The 20,807-nt window shown below is 45.0% G+C and overlaps 1 protein-coding gene and 1 non-coding gene across 3 annotated transcripts in view; one reads left to right on the top strand and one right to left on the bottom strand.

Moving 5' to 3' along the window:
- Window positions 1-17,757, bottom strand: part of ITGB3 (integrin subunit beta 3) — a 59,409-nt gene extending 41,652 nt beyond the window's left edge. The window contains exon 1 of one of the 2 annotated variants that reach the window (XM_026448067.2): window positions 17,570-17,757. In XM_026448067.2, coding sequence (XP_026303852.1) covers window positions 17,570-17,648 — 79 coding nt within the window. In that variant the 5' untranslated portion in view covers window positions 17,649-17,757. Of the gene's footprint in view, window positions 1-16,631; window positions 17,302-17,569 lie in introns of those variants that run through there. The other variant, XM_026448068.2, reaches the window with a different exon arrangement.
- On the top strand, window positions 12,301-12,363 carry LOC111526585. The gene has a single exon (XR_002726429.1). It is a non-coding gene; the product is annotated as a U7 small nuclear RNA (small nuclear RNA).
- Window positions 17,758-20,807: the final 3,050 nt, after the last annotated feature.

The following is a 20,807-nucleotide window of genomic DNA, read 5'->3' as shown; positions in this document are numbered from 1 at the left end:
AAGAAAGAAAGAAAGAAAGAAAGAAAGAAAGAAAGAAAGAAAGAAAATATAAAATCTGGAAACAGGCAAAGAAAATACAAATGTCCTTTCAATGTAATGCAGAGTGTTGACTAGCTGACCCACCATGCTTAGGGATTATCTGATTTTCTAAGAGTATTTACCTATTGTTTGGCTTCTATTAATCAGGATATTTTACAATACTGTAAGACTAGATGTTGACCTATCGAAAACCATAAAAATGGAAATGATCACCACTGCACTCCAACCCCAGGCAATAGTGCGAGATTCTGTCTCAAAAAAAAAAAAAAAAGGGAAATGATTCGTGATGAGAACATTGTATAGTCTTCTTTAATAAAAAAAAAAAAAAAAAAAAAAAAAAAGGCCGGGAACAGTGGCTCACGCCTGTAATCCCAGTACTTCGGGAGGCCAAGGCGGGCAGATCACGAAGTCAGGAGATCAAGACCATCCTGGCTAACACAGAGAAACCCCATCTCTATTAAAATACAAAAAAATTAGCTAGGCATGGTGACAGGCACCTGTAGTCCCAGCTACTCAGGAGGCTGAAGCAGGAGAATGGTGTGAACCCAGGAGGCAGAGCCCACAGTGAGCCGAGATAGCACCACTGCACTCCAGTCTGGGCGAGAGCGAGAGTCCGTCTAAAAAAAAAAACAGCCCAGGTGAGGTGGCTCACGCCTGTAATCCCAGCACTTTGGGAGGCCGAGGCAGGTAGATCACCTGAGGCCAGGAGTTCAAGACCAGCCTGACCGACATGGTGAAACCCCGTCTCTATTAAAAATACAAAAAATTAGCCGGGCATTGGGGTGGGTGCCTGTAATCCCAGCTACTTGGGAGACTACTTGGGAGGGGCAGGAGAATCACTTGAACCCAGGAAGCAGAGACTGCAATGAGCCGAGATCACGCCACTGCACTCCACCTGGGTGACAAGAGTGAGACTCCGTCTCAAAATAAATAAACAAATAAGTGTTCGCTGTTTAAGCCACCCAGTTTATGGCATTTTGTTATAGCTGCTAGAACTGGCTAACATAACATTTTAATCTAATCATGATCATATTGTGGTATACAAGGTAAATTATTTAGATAAGAGAACAATGTATATTATTCTTATCCAACAACAATACCAATGATTTCTGTCTGATAGAAAAGGTTATCCCCCACAGGTTAAGGTTTATTGCCTTGTAGAATATTAACCAATTTTGAATCTATTCACTAATTCATTTCAGCATTCCTTTGATTGATTGTTGTCTTCCCAGGCAGATGTGGACATAGCCTCTCTTTTTCCCCTATCAGAAGACTTCTGAGAGGAGCACAGCCTGAACTATTTTAGGTATCTCCCTCCCTTTCTGGAGTTTCCATGGGAATTGGCATGCAAAGGGGTAATTCTGGACATAAATGCCATTGATATTCACAAGAGAGAGAAGCACAAGGAGACATCAAGAAAGGTTAGAAGAGGAAAGAGGACCGTGGGGAGGTATGGGCACTGATATGGTTTGGCTGTGTCTCCACCCAAATCTCATCTGAATTGCAGTACCCATAATCCCTACATGTTATGAGAGGGACCCAGGGGGAGGTAACAGAATCACAGGGATGGTTACTTACATGTTGCTGTTCTCCTAATAGAAAGTTCTCACAAGATCTGATGGTTTAATAAAATGCTTTTCCCCCTTTTGCTCAGCACTTCTCCATCCTGCCGCCATGTGAAGAAGGATGTGTTTGCTTCCCTTTCCACCATGATTGTAAGTTTCCTGAGGCCTTCTCAGCCATGTTAAACTGTGAGTCAACTAAACCTCTTTCTTTTATATATTACCTGGTCTTGGGTATGTCTTTATTTAGCAGTGTGAGAACAGACTATTACAGTACATTGGTAATGGTAGAATGGAGTGCTGCTATAAGGATACCAAAAAAGTGAAAGTGACTTTGGAACTGAGTAACAGGCAGAAATTGAAACAGTTTGGAGGGCTCAGAAGAAGACAGGAAAATGTGGGAAAGTTTGGAGCTTCCCAGAAACTTGGAGGACTCAGAATACAGGAAGATGTGGTAAAGTTTGGAACTTCCTAGAGACTTGTTGAATGACTTTGACCAAAATGCTGATAGTGATATGGGCAATGAAGTCCACACTGAGGTGGTCGCAGAGGAGATGAGGAACTTATTGGGAACTGGAGTAAAGGTCATGTTTGCTATGCTTTAGCAAAGAGACTGGCAGCATTCTGCCCCTGACCTAGAGATCTGTGGAATATTGAACGTGAGAGAGATGATTTAGGGTATCTGTCAGAAGAAATTTCTAAGCAGCAAAGCATTTAAGGGGAAGCAGAGCATAAAGGTTTGGAAAATTTGCAGGCTGACAATGTGATAGAAAAGAAAAACCCATTTTCTGTGGAGAAATTCAAGTCAGCTGCAGAAATAAGTAACTAGGAGCTGAACGTTAATTACCAAGACAATGGGGAAAATGTCTCCAGGGCATGTCAGAGAACTTCATGGCAGCACCTCTCATCACAGGCCCAGAGGCTTAGGAGGAAAAAATGGTTTCCTGGGCCAGGCCCAGGGTCTCCCTGCTACGTGCAGCCTAGGGACTTGGTGACCTGCATCCCAGCCACTCTAGCCATGGCTAAAAGTCACCAATTCAGAGCTCAGGCCATGGTTTCAGAGGATGCAAGCCCCAAGCCTTGGCAGCTTCCACGTGGTGTTGAGCCTGCAGGTGCACAGAAGTCAAGAATTGACGTTTGGGAATCCTCTGCCTAGATTTCCGAGGATGTATGGAAACACCTGGATGTCCAGGCAGAAGTTTGCTACAGGGCAAGGCCCTCATGGAGAGCCTCTGCTAGGGGAGTGCACAAGGGAAATATGGGTCAAGGCCCCCACATAGAGACCCCCTCCTTGGGCACTGCCTAGTGGAGCTGTGAGAAGAGGACCACCATCCTCCTGACTAGAATGGTAGATCCATTGACAGCCTGCACCATGTGCCTGGAAAAGCTGCAGACATTCAACGCCATTCCATGAAAGTTGCTGGTAGAGAGGCTGTACCCTGCAAAACCACAAGGGTGGAGCTGCCCAAGGCCATAGGAGCCCACCTCTTTCATCAATATGACTTGGGTGTGAGATATGGAGTCAAAGGAGATCGTTTTGGAGCTTTACAATTTGACTGTCCTGCTGGATTTCAGACTTGAATGGGGCCAGTAGCCCCTTTGTTTTAGCCAATTTATCCCATGTGGAATGGCTGTATTTACCCAATGCCTATACACCCATTGTATCTAGGAAGTAACTAATTTGCTTTCAATTTCACAGTCTTATAGTCAAAAGGGACTTGCCTTGTCTCAGATGAGACTTTGCACTTGGACGTTTGGGTTGATTCTGGAATGAGTTAAGATTTGGGGGAACTGTTGGGAAGTCATGATTGTGTTTTGAAATGTGAGGACATGAGATCTGGGAGGTGCTGGGGTGAAATGATATGGTTTGGCAGTGTGGCCCCCGCCCCACCCCCCTGATCTCCTCTTGAATTTTAGTTCCCATAATCCCCAGGTGTTGTGGGAGGGACCTGATGAGAGGTAATTGAATCATGGGGGCAGTTACCTCCATGCTGCTGTTCTCATAATAGTGAGTGAGTTCTCATGAGATCTTATGGTTTTATAAGGGGCTTTTCTCCCTTTTGCTTGACACTTATCCTTCCTGCCACCATGTGAAAAAGGACGTGTTTGCTTCACCTTCCACCATGATTGTAAGTTTCCTGAGGCCTCCCCAGCCATCTTGAACTGTGAGTCAATTAAACCTCTTTCCTTTATAAACGACCAAATCTTGGGTATGTTTTTATTAGCAGCATGAAAATGAACTAATACAGACACTGTCAGATTACTTTTTAGGACTTTTCCCAGTCTATCCATTAACCATTCATTTATTCTCAAATTAGCATTTCCGTATGAGTCCTTGATTTCCCTATGAGTCTCTGTGAGCCACAATAGGAAGCTTTGCAAGATACAAAATAAATAACAGCAGGTCCCTCCCAGTGAACCAGTGGTCCCTGACCCCAGAGGATAAAATCAGGTGCCAGGATTTGTTCTTTAGGAAGTCATGCCTGGAGAGTCGTGGTTACCCAGTCCCTTTATCCACTCTTTTTAATGAATCACAGATTGATTTCATGAGAACCAATGAACCCCCCATATTACCCCCAACCAAGTCCTGCTACCCAGACAGTTCCCTGGAATGCAGTGGTTAAAACTGACTGACTCATCAGAAGTCTCTGCACTGGGCCCATGCTGATTCAATGAGTTGTTGCTCTGAGCCCACCACTCCCTCCTGAACATGTGGAAGAAGTTTGGGCCTCTATTTCCAGTCATTCATAAAGCCTATGTTTCTGCTCATTCTCTGGGGCCCAGACTCAGTCCTGCTAAAGTGGGAATCTTCACCATAATGTCACTTAAAGAACAAACAACTCCTACCTCCTACCACCCCTTTCCTCTGACAGGTTAGCCAGAGCCGGGGACAAGGTGGATTGACCCCAGTCTTCACAGGGTGGTTGTAAGGATGAAATAAACCAAACCCTGTAAAACTCTAGCACAACAGCTGGAACACAGAAAGTACTCAATAAATGCTGCTGCTGCTGCTATAATTTATATTGGTTTTATTGTTGTTTCTATCCTGAGTCTCAGGTTGTTTAGGGCAGGTGAATACTTTTTTTTCCTTGATGACATCATTCTAGGGGATACTAGACATGAAGTTTAGTATGCCCTGAGCAGAAGGAGTGGTGGGAGTGTGCAGCCAGAAAGTATCACACCAGGGTAAAATGTTTAATTGTCAGATGTGGCTTCTACATGGGGTTAGGAATATTAGTCTTTGAAAATCCAGGCTTATGCCTGTAATCCCAGCATTCTGGGAGGCCAAAGCAGGAGGACTGCTTGAACCTAGGAGTTGGCGACTAGTCTGGGCAACATAGTGAGACCCCCATCTCTATGAAAATTTTTTTAAAAATTAGCTGGGCATGGTAGCATGCACCAGTAGTCCCAGCTACTCAGGGGGCTGAGGCAGGAAAATCAGCTGGGCCTGGGAAGTTGAGGCTGCAGCAAGCTGTGATCGTGCCACTGCACTCCAGCCTGGGCAACAAAGTGAGACCCTGCCTCAAAAAAGTTTTTTGAAAATAAAAATTTTAATCCAATCAAGAGCAGCCAAGAAGTTTGCCTGGAGAGTAGAAGTAGAAGGTTGTGGTTTGGTACATCAGCTTGAATCACAGAACCAGAAGAGAGACAAAGGGTGGGAAAAATGAAGGAACAAAGGAAACAAGGGAGGGAATTGGATCCAGTGGAAGTCATAATGCGTCAATGGGGGCTATTTTGAGGACATGTTGTCCAATGAGACAGGATGTTGGACTGTAGGAACAGGCCACCCTAATGAGGACAGGGGACTACAGGAGAGAGCTAAGTCAAAGTGAGAGGTGTTTATCAAGAAGGGAGGATGAGCTGCAAACACTATGGACATCTATCACTCTGCCAGAAAGGAATTCTAATCTGGGTCCCCAGCCCTGCCACTGACCTTTGACTGGTCACTTCCCAATTAGGTCCATGGGGACAGTGGGTGACTCACATGGTGCCTCATTGTAGTCACCTGGTCGTGTGACTCATGAAAAAACAAAACATCTCATGCTTACTGTCCTACATAGGCACAAGTGGTTTCTCTAGAGCAAGTGGCCAAGAAAGTTTATTTTAATTTTGTGCCTTCCTTAAATGTAGCATCAGCTAAGTAACTCAAAGAAGGAGGAGACAAAGAGGTGGAGTTTAAGGTAATGCACACCTCTGTGCTCTGAGCAAAAAGCTCCAGTAAGCTGTAGAGAATCCAGGCAACCATATTTCATCAAATCTAACACTGTGGATATAGTATATATCCTGATTTCAGAGATTTAAAACTGTTTTTAAGTATATCAGAGCCAGTTAAATATGGTATTTAACGTTGGAAAATATTTATGTATAATTTGCCTCCACCAATATTAAAATGTGTTATAAGTTGGCTTATGTCCCCAAAAAAGATATGTTGAAGTCCTTACTCCAGTGCCCATGACCATGACCTTACAGAGAAATCAGGTCTTTGCAGATGTAATCAATTGAGGTCATTAGGGTGGGCCCTAATCCAACATGACTGATGTCCTTATGAGAAGAGAAAAACACCACATGAAGACAGAGACACACAGAGAGAATACCACGTGAGGCAGAGATTGAAGTGATGCAGCCAGAAACTAAGGAACACCAAGGATTACCAGCCAACACCAGAAGCTAGGAAGAAGGAATGATTCTACCCAGAGTCTCAGAGGGACCACGGGCCTGCTGACACCTTAATTTCGGATTTCTAGCTTCCAACAAGAATGAACTTATGTTGTTTTATGCCACCCAGTTTGTGGTGCTTCGTTACAACAGCCCTAAGAAACTAATACAAAATGGATTTGCACCTCCGTCATTTATATGGCATGATTTTGAAGAACATTGCCATGAAATACTTTGCATGATTGAAAAAAGCCAGCATGAAATGAAATTTTTGGTGCATTTAATCCACATATGGATAAGGTTTGAAAAGTGGTTACTTTAGCTGTACATTTTTCTACTATATATATCAGTGGTGTCAGTAGTCATTGATTCATTCATTCATTTACTCGACAAATGTTCATTGAGCATCTACCTGTGCCAGGCACTCTCCTAGGCACTGGAGACACACTGCTTAACTAAACAAAGCCCCTGCTCTCATGAAGCTTACATTTTAGTGAGAAAGATGATAACAAAAAATACACAACAAAAAAGCACAATTTCTAACAGTGGCAAATGCTGTAAGAAAATAAAGCAGGATAAAGGAATAGCAAGCAATGAGGGGAAGGATTCTCCTTTAGAGCATGTGATCAGAGAAGGTCTCTCTATGGAGCTGACATTTCAAAATGATGTTAAAGAGTGAATCATGGGAAGATCTAAGGCACAGACATTCCAGAAAGAACCCAAGACAAGATCTGGATGGACATCAGCCTGTTAAAGAAACAGCAGGCAGAGAGACAAAGGAGGAAGAGAGAAGCACAGAGGAGCTTAGAGGAGCCGTTAGGGACCAGAACACTAGGAAGCTATAGGCCATGGTAGAGAGTGTGGCTTTTTTCTCCACATAGTGGGAAGCCACTGAGGAATCTGAGCAGAGGTGAGCGAAAAAAGATCATCCTGACTGCTGAGTGGAAGACAGAAAGAAGGTAAGTAAAAAGGAAAGAGATTTATTATTCAATTAGAAATGTACTAAAATAATCCAGGCAACAGATGGCAGCGGATTTGGCTGGTAGCGGAGTCAATGATGTGGTCAGACTTTAGATACGTTCCATCTAAAGACTTGCTGATGGATGGCTCATAGGGCATGAGGGTGTGAACAAATGTGAACCTGAAAGAGCCAATCCTTCAAGATAGATCCGGAGTGGCTAAGTGGGCCTAAATTTTAAATAGAGCAAAGCTGCCATTTGCTGACTAGAGGTCACAACCCACTCTGAGTTCCCTGAAAATCAACACCTCTGTTCAACTTTGGAACCTCCAGAGCTAACCTAAAATAACCAGTCAGGGCTCTGCTGCCTTGACCAGTCAGGCCTCAGTTGTTTCAACCAAACAGAACTAAGCAAGTTGGAATTGTTCATTTGCATAAGTGGACCTCATCAGGAACCTGGGCAGGAACTTACACTATAAACCCCCAATTCTGACACCAACAACTGAGTTTCCCCAATTTGCAAACTGTTCATTGGAATAAAGTCTTTCCTCCCAACTCCTTTTCAGAGAACTTTTGTTCACAAGGAAAAGACAGGAAGGATTTTTGTCTGAGCAAGTGGATTCCCTGTAGACAAAGTTCAAATGTCTTGACCACTGGCCATATCCTTTCATTGGCCCTTCATGCTGTAAGAAAATAAAGCAGGATAGGCCGGGCATGGTGGCTCACACTGTAATCTCAGCAGTTTGGGAGGTCGAGGCGGGCAGATCACCTGAGGTCTGGAGTTCAAGACCACCCTGGCCAACATGGGGAAACCCTGTCTTTACTGAAACTACAAAAATTAGCTGGGCAAAGTGGTGCACGCCTGTAATCCCAGCTACCTGGGAGGCTAAGGCAGGAAAATTGCTTGAACCTGGGAGGCAGAGTTTGCAGTGAGCCAAGATCGTGCCACTACACTCCAGCCTGTGTGATGGAGTGAGACTCTGTCTCAAAGGGAAAAAAAAGGGCGGGGAATAGCAAGCAATGAGGGAAGGAGTCTCCTTTAGAGCATGTGGTCAAGAAAGGTCTCTCTGTGGAACTGACACTTCAAGATGATGCTAATGGGAAAATCTAGGGCAGGTACTACTGTCCTTGTAAATGAAGCCAGATTATGTCTGGTTATCATCTCCAATAAGGTTAATTAGGTTGTCATGTGCTGAAAATTGCATAAAGCCCATCCCGCGACGGTGCCCTGTCTTCTCTAAGGTTGTGGTCTAAAATTAACACCCAGCTCCTGAGAAATGTGGTAAGGCAGGGGCAGTAAAACAACAGACATGGTGGCTATGGCAGAAACAGCATGCAAAGCAGCAGGAAACCTCATGTCTAAAGCCATCTTTGCCCTTCCTCTGACCATAGGACCTCAAACACATCCCTTCATCTCTCTGGTGCTCTCTCCAAGGCCCAGTGCCTCTTTGAGTCTATGTCACATTCGTAGTCACGAAGTTATAACTGCTCTGTAGTATTTAACGGGTCTAACCAGCCACATCGGCCAAGCACTGGAGACTCCAGACAGCTGCTTCCTTTCCCCAGTGCTCCCAAGTTGTTAGGATTAAATGACATAACACATATGAAAGAACCCTCTATAGCGGATGCTCAATAAATGTTCATTTCCTTCCCCCTTACTTTCACTCTAGTCACTTCCTCCACCAGGAATCCCCATCCCCTCCCCTCCACCTCAGGGTCAGATGTGAAAGGGCCCTTTGTCTCTAACAGGATATAGTGAAGAAATCACTCTGGGCAGGAGACAAGAGCCCCCAGGGAGAGACCCAACCAATGCCACTGAGCCAGTTGTATGATCTTGGACAAGTCACTTCACTACTCAGAAACAACCTTTTTGCTTTTTGGTAAAACAAACAGGGGTCAAATTAGATGATCTTCAAGGTGCTGCCAGTCCTGGAAGTATCCACTCTTCCAGCCAGAAAGCATCAACAGGTGGACTCATACCCTAGGAAGCCTAGGGACCCAAGACATAAGAACCCTCAAGCAGTGCACAAGTGGCCATTTCTTCCTGATGGCCTGATATTTCACTCAAACACTGCATCTCAAGAGTTCTGGAACATTTTATTAGCATCGACCCCACCTCTCATCTGACTCATTCAGTATACGGAAGAAGCAGGTCTGTACCAAGCTGTCCAAGGCTCAGTCCAGGAGTGCCCTATTGGTGACCTCCTTGGCATCCTGCTGTCCAGTTCTGCAGCCTTCCTCCCCCAGCTCATGTGTTATGGGTGTGGACAGCAGGCTGTGGTGCTATCACCAGTCCTTACTGCCAGCGTGTCTTGTTAGGAAAGCAAACTGGTTCAACCGTTTTGGAGGACAAATTGACAACACCTATTAAAATTTAAATTTAAAATATGCATGCCCCTCGACCCGCCAACTTTTGTTCAAGAAATTAAGTCTGTAGAAACACTCGAACAAAGGTGCATAATAAATGAATAAGGATATCCCCTGCAGCTTTATTTGTAGTAGCAAATAATTGGGAATGACCCCAATGTCTGCCAACAGGGAATTGGTTAAGTAAATTCTGATATATCCATATAACAAACAGTATGCCTTATGGCTAGAATTATAGCTCTTGGGATAAATAATGGAAAGCCATAAGCTGACATAAAAAGATGCCTAGAGTATATTATTAAGAGACAACGGGCCAGGTGCGGTGGCTTATGCGTGTAATCCCAGCACTTTGGGAGGCCGAGGCGGGTGGATCACCTGAGGTAAGGAGTCCAAGACCAGCCTGGCCAACGTGGCCAAAGCCTGTCTCTACTGAAAATACAAAAATTAGCTGAGCGTGGTGGCAAATGCCTGTGATCCCAGCTACTCGGGAACCTGAGGCAGGAGAATGGCTTGAACCCAGGAGGCAGAGGTTGCAGTGAGCCAGGATAGCGCAACTGCACTCCAGCCTGGGTGACAGAGTAAGACTCTGTCTTAAAAAAAAAAAAAAAAAAAAAATCTTATTATTGATTTTCCTATTTGAGAAATAACAATAATGATAAATAATTATATATGTTGACAAATACATAGAAAAAAACTCTGCAGTAACTATCAACAGCGGTTATCTTTAAGGACAAGACTACAAGGAACTGGTACTTGTACTTTCTGCATTATATTTCTGAGCTGCCTTTTTTTTTTAATAATAAGCTTAATTACTTTTATAAGCTAAAAGAAAATTAAAGCCAATTTGAAATGTCCTCTGTTCTGCCTCCCTGTAGACATTTGCATTGATTTAAATGTAGGCTCCGCAGAGTCTGCTGGGCTTTCTACAAACTGTACCTTCAGCATCAAAACCTCTTGGAATGGCAAACTTAGCAGGAACATAAGAATGAGCTTTGGGGTATGAATTGCATGAGGAGATGCTGGTCAAGGGATATGAATTTTCAGTTAGACAGGAGAAATAAGTTCAAGAGATCCACTGTACAACATGGTGACTAAAGTTAATAACCACATGTCATCTACCTGAAAATTGCTGAGAGGAGATTTTTAAGTGTTCTCACTACAAATAAATGATAAGTATGTATGTGAGGTAATGCATATGTTATTTAACTTCATTTAACCATTCCACAATGTGTACATATTTCAAGACATCATGTTGTACATCATAAATATACATAATTTGTATTTGTTAATTTTAAACAACAATAATAATAATAATGAAAGAGAATGGAGAAAAAAAGGAGTAAACTTTGTCAGGCCCATTCTCACAGCCTTCAAGAACTGCCCAGGACAGTATGGTCTGTTCTCAACTTGTGGAAGTCCCAGGAAGGAAACACCACCCTCCCCTCCCCTGGGGACTGGTCAAATATGCTCCTTGCAGGCGGCTCCAGCAAAAGTTCAATCTGGAGTTCAACAAGCACGATGGCTAAAGTTGGGGTTTGGATCTCATAGACCCAGGTTTCTCTATCCAAAAATTCCATTAGCAAAGAGATGCAGGGTTGACTACAGGGACTTTTTAAGTGGCTACTGAATGTGTCTTCTGCCAAGCTTCTGGAGCTCTCTTCTAGTGCAAAATTTTTCAAGCTTGATTTTAACAGCAGGATCTTCTTTTTTTCCCAAAGAAATCATTACATGAAATCCAAATTGTTAATTAGTTAAAAGAGTTCCAGTTGAAGGTGGTGGGGAGGGGCAGGAGCACACTGAAGTATCTCCCTTCATCTTCTCTGTCCCACTTTGCAGCCCCTGGGACAGCAAGAGACTGAGGTCTAAAAGTAAGGTGACTTGTTCAAAGTCACCCAGCAAGCTGATGAAAAAGCCTGCAGAACTGTGAATCAAATGTAGGTTTCTTAATTCCAGATAAATTGTTCTTTCCGCACTGAGGTTTTTTCTATATGAAAGAAAGTACTATATATCACGGGTTTAAGTAAAGGAATACACACACACACGCGCACACACACACACACACACACAAAGAATCATAAATGCGAGGGGAAAATGTCTAAACAGAATACACCACCTGATTAATATGAACATTATAGAGGAATAGAATTGGAAGGGAACTAGCAATTTTAATGACTGACAATGATCCTATGTGGATGAACCTATTTGAGAAATAACAATATTTGTTTTGTTTTGTTCTGTTTTTTGAGGCGGAGTTTCGCTCTTGTTGCCCAGGCTGGAGTGCAATGGTGTGATCTCTGCTCACCGCAAACTCTGCCTCCTGGGTTCAAGCAATTCTCCTGCCTCAGCCTCCCGAGTAGCTGGGATTATAGGCATGCATTACCATGCCCAGCTAATTTTGTATTTTTAGTATAGATGGGGTTTCTCCATGTTGGTCAGGTTGGTCTCAAACTCCTGACCTCAGGTGAACCGCCCATCTCAGCCTCCCAAAGTGCTGGGATTATAGGCAGGAGCCACCGCACCCGGCCGAGAAATAACAATATTTGTTATTTTGACTTTTTAAAGATGAGTATCACCTCATTCTTTCTCCTTCTCTCCTTGAATATTTAAACATCTTCACTAACTGAACTAAGAAACTGAACTAACTCAACTATAAAACAGAAAGAGTGGGGTGAGTAAATAGTCTTTTCATGCGAACATGACAGAAAAACAGAAGACATCTAGTGTTACGTCTGGTGTTAGAATTTGTCTATCAGGCTTTCTGGTTTTGGCCAAAAAGCCACCCACCCTCCCAAAAAAAGAGGAAAAAAAAAGTCAAGTGGGTTGTTTTTTCAGAGATGCTACCAAAAATGTAAAAAGGTAGACTAGCCCCAGGTTTACTCAACAACTTCTGGCTCCAAGCATCATGACATACAATATTTGGCCACAAAATATCTGTTACTCCTATGAGCAAGAATAATAAGTGTTGGTTGCTACAAAATCCTCTCTAATATACTGACGTCTTTAACTACTTAGCACATGGAAAAATCTAATGGCTTATATATAGCCAAATACATCTATCCAATTAGAAAATTTAGAAACTGAAAGTGGGTAGCACCTTCAAGGTTTAATGGATCCAGTCCCACTGCTTTCAGGGTAACTGTTCCAACACTGAGGATGATGGAGTGGCCTCAGACAATGTCTTAGAGTTACTGATAGATGCAGCATCATAGATGAACCCCAAATGTACTATGCTAAGTGAAAGAAGCCAGACTGAAAGTCTATACACTGCATGATTTCATTTATATGACATTTTGTAAAACAGAACTGCAGGGACAGGAAACCAATCAGTGGTTGCAACGGACGAGGGTTGAGGGTAGGGTATCAATTACAAAAGAGCTGGGGGGTACCTGGCATAGTAGCTCATGCCTGTAATCCCAACAATTTGGGAGGCTGAGGTGGGCAGATTGCCTGAGCTCAGAAGTTCGAGACCAGCCTGGGCAATATGGTGAGACCCTGCCTCTATAAAGAAAAAGAAGAAAAAAAAAGAGTTTGGGGGAACTTTGGGGGATGATGGACATATTCTGTATCTTGATAATGGCAATGGTTACTTGACTGTATGCATTTGTCAAAATTCATAGAACTGTATGCACTAAAAAGGGTGAATTTTACTGTACATAAAACTATACCTGAATTATCTAACCAAAAAAAAAGAGTGTTTCTGGTGAGACTATGTGCATGGACAGAAAGGCAGATGCTATCACTTTTTTGCTGGAGAGTTTCACGTTTCAATAAATGCCAGCAGTTCCCACATGGAGAATAGGCAGTTCCCCTAAACAGAGTCATTTCCCTTCTCCCACCTTCATTTTCACTAGTGGCCTGAGCTCCATCAGGCACAATGAAGGTCCCACTCAGGAAGGGCCAAGGTTCAGGAAGAGAGAGCAGAGGCGATAGGGTGGAGCAGCAGGCCCACTCTGTGGGCAGCAGAGAGGGCTGGGTACAACGACGGGGTTCATCCCTGAAGCTGCTCAGTCACTCCCTCGGTTAATTATCTGTCTGCTGATTCATGAGTTGTGGTTCCTGTGGGCATGCTTCCTGGAGATTTCTGCCAGCAAGGGAAGAAGGGTTCTTGGGACTGGGAGGGGATGATAACCAGAGATCCCAAGTAGGGTGGGGAGCTTTAGACGAGAAATTTCTATCAGGAAATTCTAGAGTCATAGCCAGACTCCCCCTCCTCACTGTGGTGTGCTTACCCCATCTTATGGTCTTCCCAGGAGACCTCTGTCACTCCTCACCTTTGCCCTCACATCCACATGTCTAAGGGGGAGAAAGGAGAATGTTGCCCTTCTACTGGCTCCTCCCAGGAGGAAAAAAAACGCAGACACTTTACAGAGGATCCCTTGAGTTTTTCACACTCTCAGATCACAGGTCTAAATGGTGCAACAGTGCAGCAGCCCAAATGCCCAAAGAATTCAAAATCTTGGCTATGTTTTAATACCCTCCAGATTATCCAAACAGCACTTGAAGATCTTAAATGAATGAGTGCAAATATTCAAATATTGGGTTTCTTAAAGAGAGGCACATCATCTATAGATGCCTTTTCATAGCATTCCATAGATATTTATTTTGCTGCCTATGTGCCAGGCAGTGGGCAGAGAGTACTGAACAAAATAGACATGTCCCTCTCCTCATGGAACTTGAAATCTTATAGATCCTTTTATCTTCCTCTTTTTTCAGATACAGAGCTTGAGGTTTTCTCATGGGTAAAGCAAATGTATAAACCTTTTTCCTCCTTGGCTTCTTCTGTGGATTCTTGCCGGGTTAGAGTAGCTGAGATATGCCAAGTCAGCAATGAGGAATGAGTTGAAATAAGAGGGACCCCCTCTCACATATGTGTAGGGAAAGGGACCCCATCAGTTTCATTCTGAAAGCCTGCATAGTGCTTATGCATGAAGCGGTAACAGCTTTTGCCTCCAATACATGGTAGATAGCATGGATAGGAAGAATAACGAAAATAGTAGTTGTCATTTATTAAATACTTATTTTGTGCCTCTGTTTCATTTAATCAGCATAATCATAGGCATTGTTTCCTCCACCTTACAAATGAGGAAACTGAGGACTCAAGAGATTAGGTAACTTATTTAAGGCCACACAGCCTACAGGAGACAAAGTCAAGAATCAAACTCACATCTTACTAGTTTTAAACCATAGCTCTCCCTTTCCGAAGCCAACAAGCCTTCCTCCTGTGTTTCTCCAGGACCTGAGGATTCCTGCAGAGGGCTTCAATTGGACAGTTTCTAGGATATAAACTCCAGAAGAGAAATAAACACCTCAGCTTAGACCTAATTAGATCAGAATAAAAACCTAAACACGAGGAAGACACAGAACCCATACTTCCTGGGTGAAGCTAAAAAAATCACCTTTGTACATAAAATAAAAAACTTGATGCTATCCTCAGTCAACCTCTGTTCTCCCCAAAGCAGACTCTACTACCTGGGACAACCTCTCTGTGCCACTCCCACACCCACTCAGCTCTTTCTGTGTCCCTTCGACACTTGGAGTCCCAACCCAACTGTCCTACTCTCATCCCACTATCTGCTTCCCCAGGGATCTGATGGCCCTGCCACCAACACTGGGATGGCCGATATAAATATAGTAGAAACTACTTTGCAGAGTTGGGGGTGGGGCATTACTCTGAAAGTCTGACTTTAGAGCCCCTGCTCTTAAACACTACTGTATGCTGCTTCTGAGAGAGAGTGTGGGGCTACCCCAGCCCAACCCATCACCACTTCTGGAATCATCCCAATCACAAGATTAATCTGTGAACAGATCTCCTAAGGATTTTTTTTTTTTTTAATTTTTAGTAGAGATTAGGTCTCACTATGTTGCCCAAGCTGGTCTTGAACTCCTGGGCTCAAGCAATCCTCCTACCTCCACTTCCCAAAGTGCTGGGATTACAGGCATGAGCCACCGTGCCTGACCAGATATCTTAAAGGATCCTTCAATGCAAACTTAGGTATGTCAATGCAGTGGAATCCAATACACTCCAAAGTGAATTTGGAATACTGTGAATGTGAAAATTTTTTAATGACAGCAAAAATTGTTGTAAGTGCATGGAGGCAAGCATCTCATCCTGGACAGGGAAAGGATATCTTTTTTTTTTTTTTTTTTTTGACTGAGTTGCCCTGGTAGATTTCTCCATTCCCCGCATCTGATCCAAGGCTCTACATGTCCCAGGGCAGAATGCTGGAGATTCCTATTTCTGTGTCATAGTCATCAGACTGCACTTGAACACTATCAGCTGATCTGTTTTAGTCCCTGTCACATAGGAAATTCAGCAATAACCACTACAATATTCCCCTATACGTCAACTGTAATCCCTCCTTCAAGATATCCTTGGCCAGGCGCAGTGGCTCCAGCCTGTAATCCCAGCACTTTGGGAGGCCGAGGCAGGCGGATCACAAGGTCAAGAGATCGAGATCATCCTGGCCAACATGGAGAAACTCCCTCTCTCTAGCAAGAGTCCATCAAAAAAAAAAAAAAAAAAAAAAAAAAGATATCCTTGCCCTGTCCAGGATGAGTTATACGTCTACGTCTATACAGACACAGAAGAGCCTTGAAGGGAATCACTAAAGTATTTTCGAATAGTTTATCTTTGAAGTGAACTTATCAACAAAGCTTCCCTTTTTAAAATAAATCCTGGCCAGGTGCGGTGGCTCACGCCTGTATTCCCAGCACTTTGAGAGGCCAAGGTGGGTGGATCACTTGAGGCCAGGAATTCGAGACCAGCCTGGCCAACATGGTGAAACCCTGTCTCTACTAAAAATACAAAAATTAGCAGGCGTGGTGGCAGGCGCCTGTAATCCCAGTTACTCGGGAGGCAGAGCCAGGAGAATCGCTTAAACCCAGGAGGCAGAAGTTGCAGTGAGCCGAGAACCCACCACTACACTCCAGCCTGGGCAACAGAGGGAAACTCAGTCTCAATAAATAAATAAATATAATAAAATAACAAATCCCTTCTGCAGGGTGTAGGTTGTTTTACGAGTACTACAGTTTTTATTAAAAATACTTACATGCACTCTTGTGTCATCCTCTGAGGCAGAGGCGGCCCCAGCAGACCAGGAGCCAGGGTTTCTCCCCATCCCAGGCAAAATCACCAAGGGCTCCGAGAGGACCACGGTCAGCAATCCCGGGATATGCCCGCTCCATCCCTCCACCTGTGTCCCCAGCACCAAAGAAGCCGAATGCCGATTGCCTTGACGGCTGACGGTGTGAGCAGCAGCCAGAGACAAAGCCAAGGATCTCACCGGCCCAAGGTAGCCTTTTCATGGCTCCCCGAATACACTAGAGATTTTTTGGGTGCAGGGTCTGCCCCCGGGAGTAGAGGCACCGCTGCCACCCGGGGACACTGGAGGAGGCAAAGCCCTCATCCTGCTCCAAAACAATCCCGCAGGAAGCCAAGTTGAAGGAAAAAAGAAAAAAAGAAAAAGAAAAAACCTTTTGGAGAAAGCATAACAGGAGAAATTGGAAACGTGGGGAAACTGGCTAACCCGCGCGCGCGCTAGCTCTCACCCAGGAAGCTACTGCGGCATCCCTCTGCCAAGGCCCGGGAACAACCCCCGGAAGCCCCACCTCGCCTTGGCTCCTGGGCCAGGAGTCCTTGGTCCGACCGGGACCACCAACGACGCGCGCAGCCCGGGCTGACTGCGGGACTCAGAGATGAGCCCACCGCACCGTGAGCGCCGCGGCGGCCGGTAAGGCTCTCAGCCTGGCTGATGGCTTCGGCGTCCGGGAGGACCCGCCCCCAGGCACCAGACACCTCTCAGCCCCGCCACCGCCGGGCCAGGAAGGTCCCCAGCCCCCGGCTCCGACGGCCCCAGCCAGGACCCGCGCATTCCCAGCGCAGACGCGCTGAACCAGCCCTCCGGGTTTCCCGGCTCCAAGTCCGCAACTTGACCGCGGCGCGGATCCTGGGGCAGCTGCGTCGCTGCCAAGCCAGAGCCTCACTCACCTCCGACGCCAACGCCCGCCAGCGCCCCCAGCGCCAGCACAGTTGCCCAGAGCGGCCGGGGCCGCGGCTGCGCTCGCATCTCGTCCGCCTCCCGCCGCGCTCCGCCCGCCCCACAGTGGGCGCCGCCGCCCGCGGCCGCTTTTCCCGCAGCGGGAGGGGAGGGGACGCGGTGGGTGGGACGCAACGGGGCGGGCCACGGACTTGCGCTTCCTCCCCTCGGGCTTCTCTGGACCCTGTGCCTGAGAGGGAGCGGTGGGAAACTGCTGCTACTCTCCCGCCGCCTCCCTCGCCTCGCCCACTAGGACCCGCCTGCCAGCCAGGTTGTCAGCGCATCCTGGTCCCGGGGGTCCGCGACTGGGCACTTGGGAGCTCAGAAAGGCCAGGAGCTTGTGACCCCTCTCTGGACCCTTCCAGTCCCGCCTCCCGGGATATCGTGTTTCACTTGGATTCTTGGGACATATTCATCCACTGCCTCGAGTTTCATTCATTCACACTTTAATTCATTTGATTGACAAACATCTGTTGAATGCCTTCTCTGAGCCGGTTCAGTCCTTTATTATTAACTAATTTTTTTCCTGCCTAGTTTGGTTTTCCAGTAGACTACCTACCTGTTGAGGGCAAGACCGCATCCCAAGCTTGTGTAAGCAGTGATGAGTCCATGAAGAGCCTCACCCTACAAACACATGGTTGCACCTAGCCGGTGTCTGAAAACGTTTCAGAACACAGTCAGCATATTGCCTCCAAATTCACACTCACAGGCTTTGGGACTTTATCTATTTTCCTCAAAGGCCTCCTGTCTGACTCCCCCAACCTGTGTCCCCTTAACTCCCACCCCAATCTTTCTTTGAGTCCCTGGATCTTCCCCCGACTTAAAACCTCTGGAAGCTCAGAGAGGCAAAATACTATGGCTATGAGCACTAGGACGTAGCCAGGGTAGTGCAGCCCGCCCCATTGGGTAGCCCTGATGGTGATTTAAAAAAAAAAAAAAAAAAAAGGCCTGAGGCATCAGCTCCCTTTTAGGGCTCTCAGAGTGGCCCTGGGCTTCCCTACGCAGAGTCCCCACCCTCTTCTGAGACACACAAGATGCCAGACAACTGGCCCTGACCCATCTCTCCAGCCCATCTCACACCCTAGTCCAAGAAGATACATGTCAGTCCCAAACGCTCCATGTCTTCCTGTCTGACTGATTTTCCTTCCTTTTTCCACTTGGAAAATTCCACTTATCTTTCAAAACATCTCGGATGCCCTCTTTTCCATGTAATTTTTTTCTGACAATCCTCCACCTCCTGCCCCACCCTCCCAAACACTAGGATACACCTTAACAGTGACACATATCAGCAGAAGCGTCACTAACAATTTGCAAGGGGAAGAGCCAGCTCTGCAAAGGGTAGTTGGGCCCTCTGACCTGGGCTTTCAGGTTGAAGCTCCATCTATCTCCCCTGGCTTCAGAGGACCTCTAGGCCAGAAGCGTTTTAACAGCAATTTCAACACCCTGGAGCAAAGTTCAAGTCACATGGCCTGGTTACATCTCTGCCTAAAATATTTACTTATCTGCTCCATTCCCATATATATCAAACCAATCTCCAGCCACTTAGGTGTCTCCTCAGCCTATCCCTGCTGGCACCAACCACTTGGGGTGGGCACTGGCCTTGGCAAATATGCTAAGTCCACAACCCAAGCCCAAGCCCTAGCAAATATGACTCAATTGTGCAAGTGAGTCCATACTGCACTCCCAGCCCCAGGGAAGGCAAAGGAGCTAGTCCATTCACATTTAGTATAGTAATTGATGGTTGTGTTTACATTTACTATCTTGTTATTCATTCCATCTTTTTGGCTGGTTTCTCTGTTTCTCTTTTTCTGCTTTCTTTAGGGATGATTTTTTTCTCTACTGGCTTCCTAGTTATAGGATGTGTGTGTGTGTGTGCTCTAGGTATTACAATATTCCTCCTTAACTTGTCATACAATCTCCTACGTTGAATTAATATTGAACAATTCTATGTAAATTGTAAGAACCTGTAAACTAAAAATAAAATTCTAAGCCCCCTCCACAACTGTCTGAACTGACCCTTCCTCTCAGCCAAAGGCATTCCAAAGTTAATCTGAAAAACTAGTTCAGGCCATGATGTGAAGCAGGTTTGGGGAAGGTGGAGAGGGGGCGTTGAACACGCCTCACAGCTGACCAGCATTAGCATCAGCACAAAGACCTTAAGGCTGATAGAATAGACTCTCTAAGTCTGATAAGAAACATTAACAATCTATTCTCTCTGAAGCCTTTGGCTTCATCTGCATGATAAAACTTTGGTCTCCACAGCCCTTTATCCTAACTCAGACATTCCTTTCTATTGATTCTAGGTCTTTAGATAATAACTCTTACAACCAATTGCCAATCAAAAAATCTTTGAATCTGTCTCTGACCTGGAAGTCCCTGTGTCAGATGTCCCGCCTTTCTGGACTGAACCAATGTTCAACGTACATGTATTGATTGATGTTTTTTGTCTCCCTAAAATGTATAAAACCGACCTGTAGCCCGACCACCTTGGGCATGTGTCTTCAGGACCTCCTGAGGCTGTGTCATGGGCATGTACTTAACCTTGGCAAAATAAACTTCTAAATGGATTGAGACTTGTCTCTTCACATACATTAAAGATGGTCTGCTGTTTGCTGTCTCCATCATCTCTGGTGAGAAGTCTGCCATCCTTCATATTCTTGTTTCTCTGTCTTCTCCCCCTGGATTTTTTCCCTAACTTTTTATTTTGAAATCATTAATACTTACAGAAGAGTTACAAAATACCAAAGAGAGTTTTCTTATGTCCTTCACCCAGCTTCCCCTAATGTTCACATCTTGTATTTCTACATCATAATTATCAAACATGGGAAATTAACATTGATATAATACTATTAATTAATCTAGCTACAGAATTTGAATTTTACCATTTTTCCCACTAATGTTCTTTTTCTGGTCCAGGGTCTAATCCATTGTATTTAGTCATCATGTCTCCTTAGTTGGCCTCAATCTGTGACATTTTCTCAGTCTTTCTCATTCATCACTTTGACACTTTTGAAAAGTCTAGGCCAGCCAGGTGCAGTAGCTAACACCTATAATCCCAGCAATTTGGGAGACCAAGGCAGGTGGATTACTTGAGGTCAGGAGTTTAACACCAGCCTGTCTAAGATGGCAAAACCCCATCCCTACTAAAAATACAAAAAAAGGGTCAGGTGTGGTGGCTCACACCTATAA

Source organism: Piliocolobus tephrosceles, chromosome 16 (assembly GCF_002776525.5).
Source record: "Piliocolobus tephrosceles isolate RC106 chromosome 16, ASM277652v3, whole genome shotgun sequence".
In the NCBI taxonomy this organism is placed as follows: Eukaryota; Metazoa; Chordata; class Mammalia; order Primates; family Cercopithecidae; genus Piliocolobus; species Piliocolobus tephrosceles.
This window is presented reverse-complemented; position numbering and strand designations above follow the sequence as displayed.